The sequence below is a fragment of the Grammomys surdaster genome, unplaced genomic scaffold, assembly GCF_004785775.1.
Source record: "Grammomys surdaster isolate TR1022 unplaced genomic scaffold, NIH_TR_1.0 205, whole genome shotgun sequence".
In the NCBI taxonomy this organism is placed as follows: Eukaryota; Metazoa; Chordata; class Mammalia; order Rodentia; family Muridae; genus Grammomys; species Grammomys surdaster.
Genome location: NW_021604650.1, coordinates 1621563 through 1633486, shown reverse-complemented (window position 1 = coordinate 1633486; position 11924 = coordinate 1621563). Strand labels below are relative to the sequence as shown.

Sequence of the window (11924 nt, the reverse complement as noted above, 5' to 3'; positions counted from 1 at the left end):
GGCAGTGGGATGGGGGAGTGGAGGGGCACGAGGGGGAAGGAAGGGCTGGTGGCTTGTGATGGAGGCACTCCTATGGTGCAACAGTAGCACTGACCAAGCTGCTGCTCCTTTGGTGACCACCTGGGGCAAATAGGATAGGATGCTTCTTTGCAGAGCTTACCCTGGGTTTGGGCGGGTGGGGCTTTTGTACCCACCAGGACCCAGAATTTCCACCACTTCCTCAAGCTGGCCCTAACCAAGAACCCCAAGAAGAGGCCTACAGCTGAGAAGCTTCTGCAGGTGGGAGGCAGGGGCTGAGCCTGGGGACTTGGGGCTCAGAGACAAGGCCTGGAGGACAGAGAGTAACCTCATCACCCCTTGCTCCCCCAGCACCCGTTCACGACCCAGCAACTCCCTCCGGCCCTCCTTACTCAGCTCCTCGACAAGGCCAGTGACCCCCACCTGGGAACCCTCTCCCCTGAAGACAGTGAACTAGAGGTAAGAGGGGCTGGGAGCTGGGTCAGCCTGGCCTGGTGGGAAGGTGGTATAAATCAGAATTTATGTGACCTGTGGAATTCCAGCAGAGCCTCTCTTTAGTCAAGCCCACTGCACATCCTCAGGCCCAAGCCAACCATGACTGTGACTAAGCGGTCCTCCTTTCTGTGTGGCCTTTGGCAAGTGTCTTGATGTTTCTGTGCCAGTTTTCCCATCTGTGAACCGAGGGCTGTTTTATTTCATAGTAGTTTCAGAGGGCTGTCAGGAGAACAGGACACCTGATGGGGTCAAGACCTGGAAGAACCCGCCCCGGTGGCAGGAGGTGAGTGCTGGATGCAAATCTGTCTGTTGTTTGTGTTCTTTCTTAGACCCATGATATGTTTCCAGATACCATTCACTCGAGGAGCCATCATGGTCCAGCTGAGAGGACCCCCTCCGAGATCCAATGTACGTCTTCTGGCTGGGCTAAATGCACCCGAGGATCTGGTGTTATTTTGGGGGCCCATTCTGAGACTTTAACCCCCTCCTAATCTAATCCACTGGTTCCCTAGTTCATCAAGTGAAATTTGGTGCTCCTCGCCGGAAGGAGACAGATCCTCTCAATGAACCGGTGAGGCACTGGCTGTGTGTGTGGAGAGCAGATTTCAGGAGCAGAGGAGTTGGGTGTGCAGGTGCAGATGGAATATCCCAAATCACAGCCAGTCTGAAGCAGGGGTTGCCAGTGTCACCTGGGGTCCCAGGCTGGAGGCTACCCCTGGGCTTATGTCACCTGGGGTCTTGGGCTAGAGGATCCTCCTCCACCATTTTCCTTTAGACAGCACTGGGAAGTGGAAGGCTGGCCACACCATTTTGAAACCTAGGTTTCACAGGACAAGAGCCACATTCCTCAGCCTGCCTGTTAGCGGATCATGTCACCCTGTCTCCTCTTACTGTCTGTCACTACTTCCTTTCTCTGACCCCACAGCGGCCAACTCTTTGCCCTGCTGGCTTGCTGTCTTCCTCCATCTCCCTGTCTATCTTTTCTCTCTTATTTTTATTGTTTTGGCTTTCACAAGTCTTTGCTTGTCACAGAATAGTCTCCATCTGTCTATCGGTCTGCACTCTCCTGCTTGCGCTCTCTCTCTCTCTCTCTCTCTCTCTCTCTCTCTCTCTCTCTCTCTCTCTCTCTCTCTCTCTCTCTCTCGTTGCTAATGTGAGCAGGATCCTCTAACTTACGCTTGCTGGCCTTGAACTCACCCTAGAGTCTAGGGATGCCTTCAATTCCGGGTCATTCCTGGCTCTCTCCTTTCATCTCTTGAAATCTCTCTTTTTTTTTTTCACCTCTCTTCTGGTGTCTCTGCCTTGATCTCCTCCAGTGGGAGGAGGAGTGGACACTCCTGGGAAAAGAGGAACTGAGTGGGTGAGTGAACAAGGCTGGGGAAGCTGAGGGGCAGGTTGAGTCTCTCGGAAGACTGACTGTTGACCCCTTCCTTGGCCCAGGAGCCTGCTGCAGTCAGTCCAGGAGGCCCTAGAGGAAAGGTAAGGGACCCACGCCTGGGGTGAAGGAGGGTCTCCAGGCCTGGGGGACAGTCCACCCTCACCGTGCCATCTGCTGTGTCCCTATAGGAGCCTGACTATCCGGCCAGCCTTAGAATTCCAGGTGTGGATTGGAAGAGGGTAGAGCTGGGAAGTACGCTGTGTGCACAGAGCACTGTGGGGCAGAAGTGCAGCATGGGGCACCTCCTGATGGCCAGGCTGTTTCTGACCCTCTTGCCAGGAGCTGGACTCCCCAGAGGATGCCACTGGAACTATCAAACGGGCCCCACTTTTGGGGCTGTCCCACACTGACTCAACATCTAATGACAATGCCCAGTCCTGCTCCGCAGGTGAGGTCCAGGGTTGGCAGCCCACGGGGAATTCTAGGGTACGGCTGGGGCTTGGAGTCACAATGGTCTGTACATATAGGTACCCTGTCAGCACCTCCAGCTGGCCCTGGCAGCCCCCCACTGCTGCCCACCGCCTGGGCTACTCTGAAGCAGCGGGAGGATCCTGAGGTGAGAGGACAGCAGAGGGGTGGGGGTGGGGCTGCAGGGTGCCACCTAGGCCCTGACTCCTTCCCTCCCTCACACACAGCGGTCATCCTGCCATGGTCTTCCTCCCACCCCCAAGGTGCACGTAAGTGTTCACTGGCTGTCCCCAGGCCCTCCTGTCCTGGCATTGCCACTGGGTCCCTTACCAGCTATTCACTTCCTCCCCAGATGGGCGCCTGCTTCTCCAAGGTCTTCAATGGCTGCCCCCTGCAGATCCATGCTGCTGTCACTTGGGTTCACCCTGTGACTCGAGGTGGGCCAGGGGTACAGCAGAAGCAGTAACTTAGGACACCCTTAGCTTAGGCCAGGAATGTGTGGCAGCCTCTGACCTTATGCCCATGCCTACAGACCAGTTCCTGGTGGTAGGAGCCGAGGAAGGCATCTACACCCTCAACCTGCATGAACTGCATGAGGACACGTTGGAGAAGGTGAGGCTTGTTGGCTTTTGGGGGCAGAGGCACAGGATGCTGGGTGCTGACTACCTGTCTACTGTCTCTGGTCTCAGCTCATCTCCCAGCGCTGCTCCTGGCTCTACTGTGTGAACAATGTGTTGCTGTCACTCTCAGGTAGGAGGAGGCATGTGCAGAGGCAGCTGGAGCACCATTCCCCAAACTTTCTCTGAGCCCTAAGTGGTCTTCTCTTTCCACTTCAGGGAAGTCCACACATATCTGGGCGCATGACCTCCCAGGCCTGTTTGAGCAGCGGAGACTGCAGCACCAGGCACCCCTCTCCATTCCCACCAACCGCATCACTCAGCGCATCATCCCCAGGTCAGCAGGTGTAGGGTACACAGAAGGTCCAGAATAGTGCCTGCTGGTGGGACTCCGCCCACTCCTGAGACTGCCAGGGTCTTAGCTAATCACTTAGGCACTTCCCATCTCTGAAGCTGTTTCCTCCTGGTTAGTAGTTGGCGGTCTCCCCTCCTGTCCACCTGGTTTATTGAAATGCACAAAAGGATGTGATTGTGAACATGCCCTGTGGATTGCGTAAATTGTGGGCTTCATCCTGCAGTTGGTGGCCCAGGGCTGGGCCTGGTAATGCATCAAGAGAAACCCTGCTTTGGAGAAAGGACATGGGCATTCATGGCAGACTGCTTGGTTCAGGGTAGGGGTGGGGGTGGGGGGAGAGCTGGAGAGAGTGATCTGAAAGCCAGCAGGCAGAGACAGCATTAGAGGGTGCATGTCAAGGCTCTGGGGGAGGGGAGAGTGAGTGTAGGTGAGACCAAACAGCAAGGCCTGGAAAACCTATGGTGTTTGGCCTGAGGGCGGAGAGCCTCACAGGTGGCTGAACCCTTCCTTTATGCCTAGGACTTGGACTCTGTCCAGTGGACAGCAGTGCTATCAGCATTTCAAAGGATCTTATTGTGTACTGGTCAATATGCTTCCTGTGATGGATGCTTCAGCTCACTGTCTAAGAGCCAGGCTGGTGTGGCTCCTGCAGGAGAATATCAAAGTTTGAGGCCAGCCTGGGCTACGTAGGGGATACTTTGTCTCAAAAACAAAACACAGCTGGGCATGGTATTGCATGCCTGTAATCTCAGTACATGGGGGATAGGGGCAGGACAATCAGGAATTCGTGGTCGTCCTTGTCTACCTATTGAGTTTGAGGCCAGCCTGGGTTATGTGAGTTCCTGTCTCTGAAAACAGATATAGTGGCCATATCAAGAGCTACAGTAGACTGGTATCTGGGAAACAGAATGGTCAGGCCTGGAGACCAGTGCAGAGGAGCCCACTGCAGAAGCTAAGTAGCCCAGCACTGACATGCGGTATTAGGTTGCAGCTATTGGACAGGTAATTAGGCAGCCGGCCGGCACCTTCCTCATATGTTCTTGGCATTGTGCAGAGCTCAGGCACATCCATGGACTGAAGGGACCTTTGCCCCTTCTCTTCCCCTCTGTGTGTGTGTCTCTCGGTTTGTGTGTGCGTGCATGTGTTTGTGTGTGTATATGTGCTTGCGCGTGCGTGCAGAGGAGGTAGATGGTAGACCTAGAAAAATGAGGCTCTCTGGCAGTGATGGCTCAGAGCAAACACCATGGAGAAGAGCCGGCTGAAGAAGACTTTAAAAGTCTGTTCTGAAAGCCTGCAGTGAGAAAGTGCTATCTGAACCAAGACCAAGGACAGGGCTGAGGCTGGAGCTTAGGTGAGGTGAGGTGAGGTGAGGTAGCTTGCCTAGCATGTATGAGGTTCTAGGTTTAGTTCCCAGCACTGTACAAGTAACCTAGGACTTAGAGGAGTGTGGGGCTGGCAAGATTTCTCAGTGGTTGAGGATGCCTGCCACCTGATAATTAAAAGAGCGAGTCAGGCCCTGCAGGCTATTCACTGACCTCCACGTGTACACCTTGATATGTACACACCCGCGCACATGCACACATGTGTGCAATGAAAAAAATTTAAAAAATCATTTTATGTGCTTTGGTGTGAGGATCCAGGTGAGATCCCCTGGGTCTGGAGTTGCAGACGATTGTGAGATGACATGTGGGTACTGGGAATTGAACCCGGATCCTCTAGAGGGACAGCTTAGTGCTCTTAACCACTAAGCCTTTCTCTAGCCCCAGTAAATGTCATTTTCCAAAGAAGCTAGAGATCTGTAGGGAAGGCTAAGGAGAAGAGATGACCAGCACAAAGGTCTGGGGCCAGACGCCAGTCTGGCTTTCGTGAGGAACAGGAGATCATCGAGGATCTGTCTCTTCAGAGAGACCTTGGGCTTTGGCTTACAGCAGCCTGGAGGTTGCTGGTGAGCTGCGATTGGCATTGAGGTCTTCATGGGATCTCTGCTCTGGGTGAGGACTGAGCCCCTGATGAGGGAGGGGTCGGAGGCCATAGGAAGCCTGTTGCGGGGTAGGTGGCCAGCAATGGGGGTGTGGGCTGAAGTAAGAGTAAAGGAAGTGAAAAATGGTCTGGTTCTCCTTCTGTTTCACCAGTGGAGCCAGCAGGATTTTCTGGTGATAGGTGGGTGGCGTTTGAAAGAGAAAGGGGGTGAAGGTTGAGTGCAAGGCTTTTGACCTAGGCTGAAGGAAGGATGGAGCTGTCACCAGCTGTGAATGACGTAGGAGTCTGGGCTTAAATTGGTTTTGCCACATTAAGTAAATTATATGCCTGTCATTCAGCATTCAAGAAGTTGAGTCTGGCCAGGCAGTGGTGGCACACACCATTAATCCCAGCACTTGGGAGGCAGAGGCAGGCGGATTTCTGAGTTCGAGGCCAGCCTCGTCTACAGAGTGAGTTCCAGGACACCCAGGGCTACACAGAGAAACCCTGTCTCGAAAAACCAAAACAAACAACAGAAGAAGAGGAAGAGGAAGAGGAAGAGGAAGAGGAAGAGGAAGAGGAAGAAGAAGTAGAAGTAGAAGTAGTAGTAGTAGTGGTAGTGGTAGTAGTAGCTGTTGTTGAGGCTGGAGGATTACTGGAAGTTTGATGATAGTATGAGGCTCTTCTGAAATGGGGCAGGCCAGGCCTGGGGCGGCAGCCTTATCTACAGAGCTCACACCAAGCCTGTCTTGGTGCCTGTGCCCTCTGGGCTTCCTAAGCCTCTGTTCTGACCTTTAGGCAGAGAGCTTGCCAGACTTTGAACATAAAGAAGGGGAGAACATTGGAATTTTTTTTAGAGGAAACACCAGATGCAAAAGTATCAGTCCAGATATGCTGTGACCTACCCAGATGCCAGCTGGGGATAGAGTGGGAGGAAGAGGGAGGGCAGAGGTCAGCACAGCAGGGCAGACACCAGCATCCTCCCAGGGTTTGTTCTGGCAGGAGCACAGACAGGACCTGAGTCATGGGGAGCAGATTGCAGTATTAACAGCCCAGTTCCTCAGATGAAGAAACAGGCTCTAATGGTCAGTCCCCTGAGGGCACGGGGGACTCCCCATAAGACAGCCACCCACCTGCCCCACAGGGTCAGAGCCCCACCTGCAGAAGGCAGGCTATTTGCTATTTGAAGTCTTGACATCTCCCAGGGCCTGTTTGTCAGTCTTTGAAAGGGACTAGTACGGTCAAGCTGGGACCTGCCTCAGCTTCTGGTCTCCACACCAGCTGCCTCACCTGCAACTGAGGCGACAGGTAGAGGGGTCAGGTGACTTGTTAAAACTACACAGAACCTAGAGCAGTGGCTTTTACCAGGAATTCCAGCACTTGGGAAGACTACAACAGGAAGACTGCTACAAATTCCAGGCTAACCTGGGCTACAGAGTAAGACTCTGGGTAAAAAGTAAATGAGGGCTGGTGCAGTAGCTTAGCTTGTCAGGAAAAGGCACCTGAGGGCCTGAGATCAATCTCAGGAACCCACATGATGGACGGGGGACCAGAAGTTGTCTTCTGAATCTTTACATATGTGACATGATGTGTGTTCCCATAATCACTCAATGTAAAGAAATGCTTTATTTTTAATTGTTTTAAATTTATTAGTTGTTTGTTTGAGACAGGGTCTCTCTATATGGCTGTCCTAGAATTCACTATGCTGACCTTAAACTCAGAGATCCTCCTAACAGTGCCTCCCAAGTGCTGGGATTAAAGGCCTTATTTTAGGTGGGTGGGTGAGGGTGATAACCCATCTGGCACATATACAAGTGGAGGTCAGAAGACGCATTACAAGAGTAATTTTTCTCAGTCTAGCACATGGATCCCAGGAATTGATTGAGGTTGTAAGTCTGGTGGTAGCAGGTTCCTGTACCTAAGGAGTATCTAGTTAGCCCAGGAGAAGTTAAAAAAGAAGGAAACAGGTGTGAGGTGCTGGATTTGGTGCTCAGGTTTCTAAGGTCAGCACATGGGAGGACTCGGGAGCTTGAGAGCCACTTGGGTCACATGAACCTCCCTTTTCTCCGAAAACTTAAACGCAAAAGCGGGCTGGAAGGATGTCCCCAGGCTGGGAGCCATGATGCCCATGGAACCTCAGCGCCTTGCAGCTCTTGCAGGCACATTGCTGAGCCTCCCTGAGCCTAGTGTCATCCATAAAGCTAGGGATGACAGTGACCACCTCACAGGGCTCAGGGGCCTTGCCCACTGATGGCTCCCAGAACATATGCTGATTTTGACTCCTACAGGCGCTTTGCCCTGTCCACCAAGATTCCTGACACCAAAGGCTGCTTGCAGTGTCGTGTGGGTAAGAGCTGGCTGTATGGGACTGGGAGAGGTGCTGTGAGGCTGAGCCCATGCCTACCACCTCTTCCTCCTCCCGCAGTTCGAAACCCCTATACTGGCAGTACCTTCCTGCTGGCTGCCCTGCCTGCCAGCCTGCTTCTGCTGCAGTGGTATGAGCCACTACAGAAATTCCTGCTGCTGAAGGTAAGAGACCTGAAGGGCCCTTAGGGCTCAGGATGCCTGCAGAAGAAACAGAGCCAAGCCTCTCTGCTGTCCTCTAGAACTTTTCCAGTCCCTTGCCCAGCCCGGCAGGGATGCTGGAGCCGCTGGTGCTCGATGGGAAGGAGCTGCCACAGGTGTGTGTGGGCGCTGAGGGACCCGAGGGACCCGGCTGCCGAGTCCTGTTCCATGTCTTGCCTCTGGAGGCTGGCCTGACTCCAGACATCCTCATCCCTCCTGGTGAGCAGCAGAGCTGGGTGCTGCAGGGAGGGCATGCTTGAGAAAGTCAGAGAGTAGGGCTAAGGGCGCTTCAATCCTGGCTCTCTGATTTGGGCTTCCATGAAATACTTCATTAGACTAGCCTGGGCTCAGTGGCACAGACCTGTGATTTGAGGCTGAAGCAGGAGGATTGCATGAACCCACGAATAGATGCAGCCTGGGAAACAATCTGAAGTTATTTAAAAAAAAAAAAAGGCATGGTGGTATAAATATTGGCAGGCTGAGGCAGGAAGATCCTGAGTTTGAGGTCAGTCTGTACAGAGTTCAATGGCATGGGGCTGGAGAGGTGGCTCAGTGGTTAAGAGCACTGAATGCTCTTCCAGAGATCAAGTTCAATTTCCAGCAACTACATGGTGGCTCATAACCATCTGTAATGGGATCAGATGCCCTCTTCTGGTGTGTCTGAAGACAGCTACAGTATACTCATATACATAAAATAAACAAATAAATTTTTGAAAAAAAATAAGAGTTCAATGGCAGCCTGACCTACATAGTGTGGTCCAGTCTCAAAAGCAAAACAAGTCTAAACATGGTAGCACATGGCTTTAATCTCAGGAGGCAGAGGCAGGTGGATCTGTGAGTTCAAGGCCAGCTTAGTCTACATGAGTTCCAGGACAGCCAAAACTACATAATAGACCCTGTCTTTAAAAGTCCAAACAAATGAAACAGGCAACCAAACTAAACAAAAAAAATCTCATATGATTAAAGGGCTTGGCAGCCAAGGAAAAGCTGGCTGTGGTGCTTAAGCCTTAGCCAGCAGCAGCAGGAAGAGGGGTTCTGGTCAGGTAGGGAACAGACACTTAGCAGGGAAGGACACATCTCAGCCATGGAGAAAGCTTGGGCAGTGGGTAGAAACGGAAGGGCTGTTGGTGCCAGGAGCCCCTCGGGATTTCATTCCTAATTCTTGTGCTGCTTTTTATTTGTTTTTTTGTTTGTTTGTTTGTTTTGTTTTGTTTTTTCGAGACAGGGTTTCTCTGTGTAGCCCTGGCTGTCCTGGAACTCACTCTGTAGACCAGGCTAGCCTTGAACTCTCGAACTCAGAGATCCGCCTGCCTCTGCCTCCCAAGTGCTGGGATTAAAGGCGTGCGCCACCACCGCCCGGCCTTGTGCTGCTTTTTAAAGAATAGTATTTTTAAATTTGTTTGATGTGTATGAATGTTTTGCCTCCGTGTATGTGTACATACCCCGTGCATGCCTTGGAGGTCAGAAGAGGGCTACAAGTGACTGAGCTGTATGTACATGCTGGGAAATGCATCCTCTGGAAGAGCCGCCAGTTCCCTTACCCATTGAGCGTCTCTCCAGCCCCCTCGGCCGTAATTCTTACGACGACGACGACTCTGTAAAATGGGTAACTCATGTCTGAGTTACCAAAGAGAAAAGTGAAATTCAGAGAGAGGAAGTGACTTGCACCAGCCACACAGCAACTGAATCTCACAGCCTGCTTTGTCTGACCCTGGACCTTCTATAGGCTCTCACAGGACCCTGCAACCCCTTCCTGGGTCCTAATAAGCCTCAGGGCAAGTCCCTTGTTCTGAGTATGACCCCATGAGGCTAGTGTGAGGTGAAACATGCTATTGGTGTAGGGCTGGCTGTAACATGCCCCCTCGGTCCTTAGCATGCTAGAGTGGACTGGCGGCTCAGCAAGCCCGGCCTTGCCTTCTTTCTCTGCCCACAGAAGGGATCCCGGGTTCTGCACAGCAGGTGATCCAAATGGACAGGGACACAGTCCTGGTCAGCTTTGAACGTGAGTGGCAGTGGAGTGTGCTGGTGGGGAAGGCTTTATGGGTCTGCCATCTCAGCAGGGAGCCAGGCATCCTCCACCCACAAGCTCTCTCCATGTGCAGGCTGTGTGAGAATCGTTAACCTGCAGGGGGAACCCACGGCTGCACTCGCCCCTGAGCTAACCTTTGACTTCCCTATTGAGACTGTGGGTGAGTAAGCCAGATGTGGGCATGGCTCTATCCAGTCCAGAAGTATGTGGCTGGGCTTAGAGCTCAGGGCTGGCAGTGGGACCAGGGTAGATTCTCTATTCCCTTTGGGTAGCCATCCTGGATACCCAGCATCAGTGAGGACCCCTGTGGGTTGGTCGGGGTCCAGTTGGGGCTGGAGCAGCCACTGGACCTTGTGGCAAGAGTGAAGGGATTCATGGGGTGCAGGGGTAGTGTAGGGCTAACAGCCCATTCTTCCAGTGTGTCTGCAGGATAGTGTGCTGGCGTTCTGGAGCCATGGCATGCAGGGCCGAAGCCTCGACACCAACGAGGTAAGTGGGCCTCGGGTCCTAACTGCCTCCAACTCTGAGCCTCCTGATTAGAAAGGACTGTTGGGATGGTCTCAGGGTCCCTTGCCTTCCAGGTGACCCAGGAGATTACAGATGAGACCAGGATTTTCCGAGTGCTGGGGGCCCACAGGTAAGATTCAGGTGGTATGTGAAATGTACCTTCTATTTCAGATGCCACCCCCAGGCTAGACTAGGGTATGGGCTCACCTAGCTTTCCTGCTTTGCTCACCTTGTGCCTCTTCCCCCACCAGGGACATCATCCTGGAAAGCATTCCCACTGACAACCCTGGGGCACACAGCAACCTCTACATCCTCACGGGTCACCAGAGCAGCTACTGAGCTATCTCCCTGATGGTGCCCAGGCCTCGGTTACCACCTCCAGCTTCTGCTGGCATCTCAGAGGGCAGACCTAATTCTAAGAAATGTTTGGGGGCAGAGAGGAGAGGTAGCCCACCCACCTCAGCAATAACTGGACCGAGGGGAGCTGTGAGCACCTACCGTCCCTGGAGAGTTGTCCCCAGTACAGGAAGCCCTGGACCGGATGGGCTGCCTGGCTGATCCATTCCACTTTTTCACTTTTCCTTTCCATTCTTTCTGCCAAGAGCCCGTCCCAGGTTCTATCCTGGGCAACATGTATTTAAGAGAGAATTATATTGGTATTAAAACTGGTTGGTTTTATCCCACTAGTTCCTCTGAGGTAGAGGAGTTGAGCCCTCACCTTTTCTCCCTTCTTCTTTTTCTCCATCTTTCCTGCAGGACACCTTTCTCTAAGTACTTGGTCTCAGGCGCGCACCATGGAAGGGCCAGTCCATTGGTGCTCTGTGGAGTCTAGGCTCAGGTGACATAAGCCAATCAGTGGTCCCTGCGCCAGCAGCCCTCACTCAGTTGTGTTGATTGAGTCCTCTGCTGTAATCTGGCATCTTATGGACACGTGCAGGGGAACTCTAAGCAGAGACCTGTCCAGGGCAGCCTTGCCCCAAAAAGGGTCTTGACTGTGGTCTGTGGAAGCTAGCCAAGGAGCTAGCCATGTCCATGACCACTTCTGAGATCTGCACCCTGCCCCTGTCTATTGCAGTGTCCCATGACAAGCCTTTAATCACACAGTGAAGCGTCAGGTTAGATTGGGAAGATGGATGTGAGTCCCTTTAGTGTTCAGTCACTCCATACCAAGATACAGCTCAGGACCCAGGAAACTCATTGGCACGTATCTCCCCTGTGGTTTATGCTTTGTATTCTCCCTTAGTCCCCTTTTCTGTGGTCCCAGACACCGCCTGAAGGCCACTGAAGAATGGTGGGGCACACAGATAAGGGCTGGCCTGGGAGGGTTAAGGGGGTGTGTGGAACAAAGGTCCAGCTCTGTCACCCTCCTGACCTTTAGTACAAGGGTTGGCAGAAGGTGCCTGGTATGCTTGCTGCAAGTATTTGCAAGTTCAGTGAAGGAATGGGTGGGCGAGGGTGGGTAGGGGACAGCTCATGTAAGCAGAATTGTGGGCCTTGTGGTTATTACTGTCCTCTTGACTACCCTCTTCCAAA

At 52.8% G+C, this 11924-nt stretch overlaps 1 protein-coding gene across 1 annotated transcript in view; it reads left to right on the top strand.

The window, feature by feature from the left end:
• Map4k2 (mitogen-activated protein kinase kinase kinase kinase 2) overlaps nt 1-11074 on the top strand; it is an 18026-nt gene extending 6952 nt beyond the window's left edge. The window contains exons 4-25 of the mRNA XM_028771008.1: nt 139-279; nt 370-477; nt 843-921; nt 1026-1084; nt 1830-1873; nt 1954-1992; nt 2080-2113; nt 2231-2339; nt 2419-2507; nt 2587-2628; nt 2712-2796; nt 2892-2971; nt 3049-3109; nt 3196-3313; nt 7579-7637; nt 7716-7819; nt 7897-8074; nt 9789-9857; nt 9958-10044; nt 10303-10373; nt 10466-10521; nt 10643-11074. Of these exons, the coding sequence (XP_028626841.1) occupies nt 139-279; nt 370-477; nt 843-921; nt 1026-1084; nt 1830-1873; nt 1954-1992; nt 2080-2113; nt 2231-2339; nt 2419-2507; nt 2587-2628; nt 2712-2796; nt 2892-2971; nt 3049-3109; nt 3196-3313; nt 7579-7637; nt 7716-7819; nt 7897-8074; nt 9789-9857; nt 9958-10044; nt 10303-10373; nt 10466-10521; nt 10643-10730 (1800 nt within the window). The 3' untranslated portion in view covers nt 10731-11074. The remainder of the gene's footprint in view (nt 1-138; nt 280-369; nt 478-842; nt 922-1025; nt 1085-1829; nt 1874-1953; nt 1993-2079; nt 2114-2230; nt 2340-2418; nt 2508-2586; nt 2629-2711; nt 2797-2891; nt 2972-3048; nt 3110-3195; nt 3314-7578; nt 7638-7715; nt 7820-7896; nt 8075-9788; nt 9858-9957; nt 10045-10302; nt 10374-10465; nt 10522-10642) is intronic.
• Nucleotides 11075-11924: the final 850 nt, after the last annotated feature.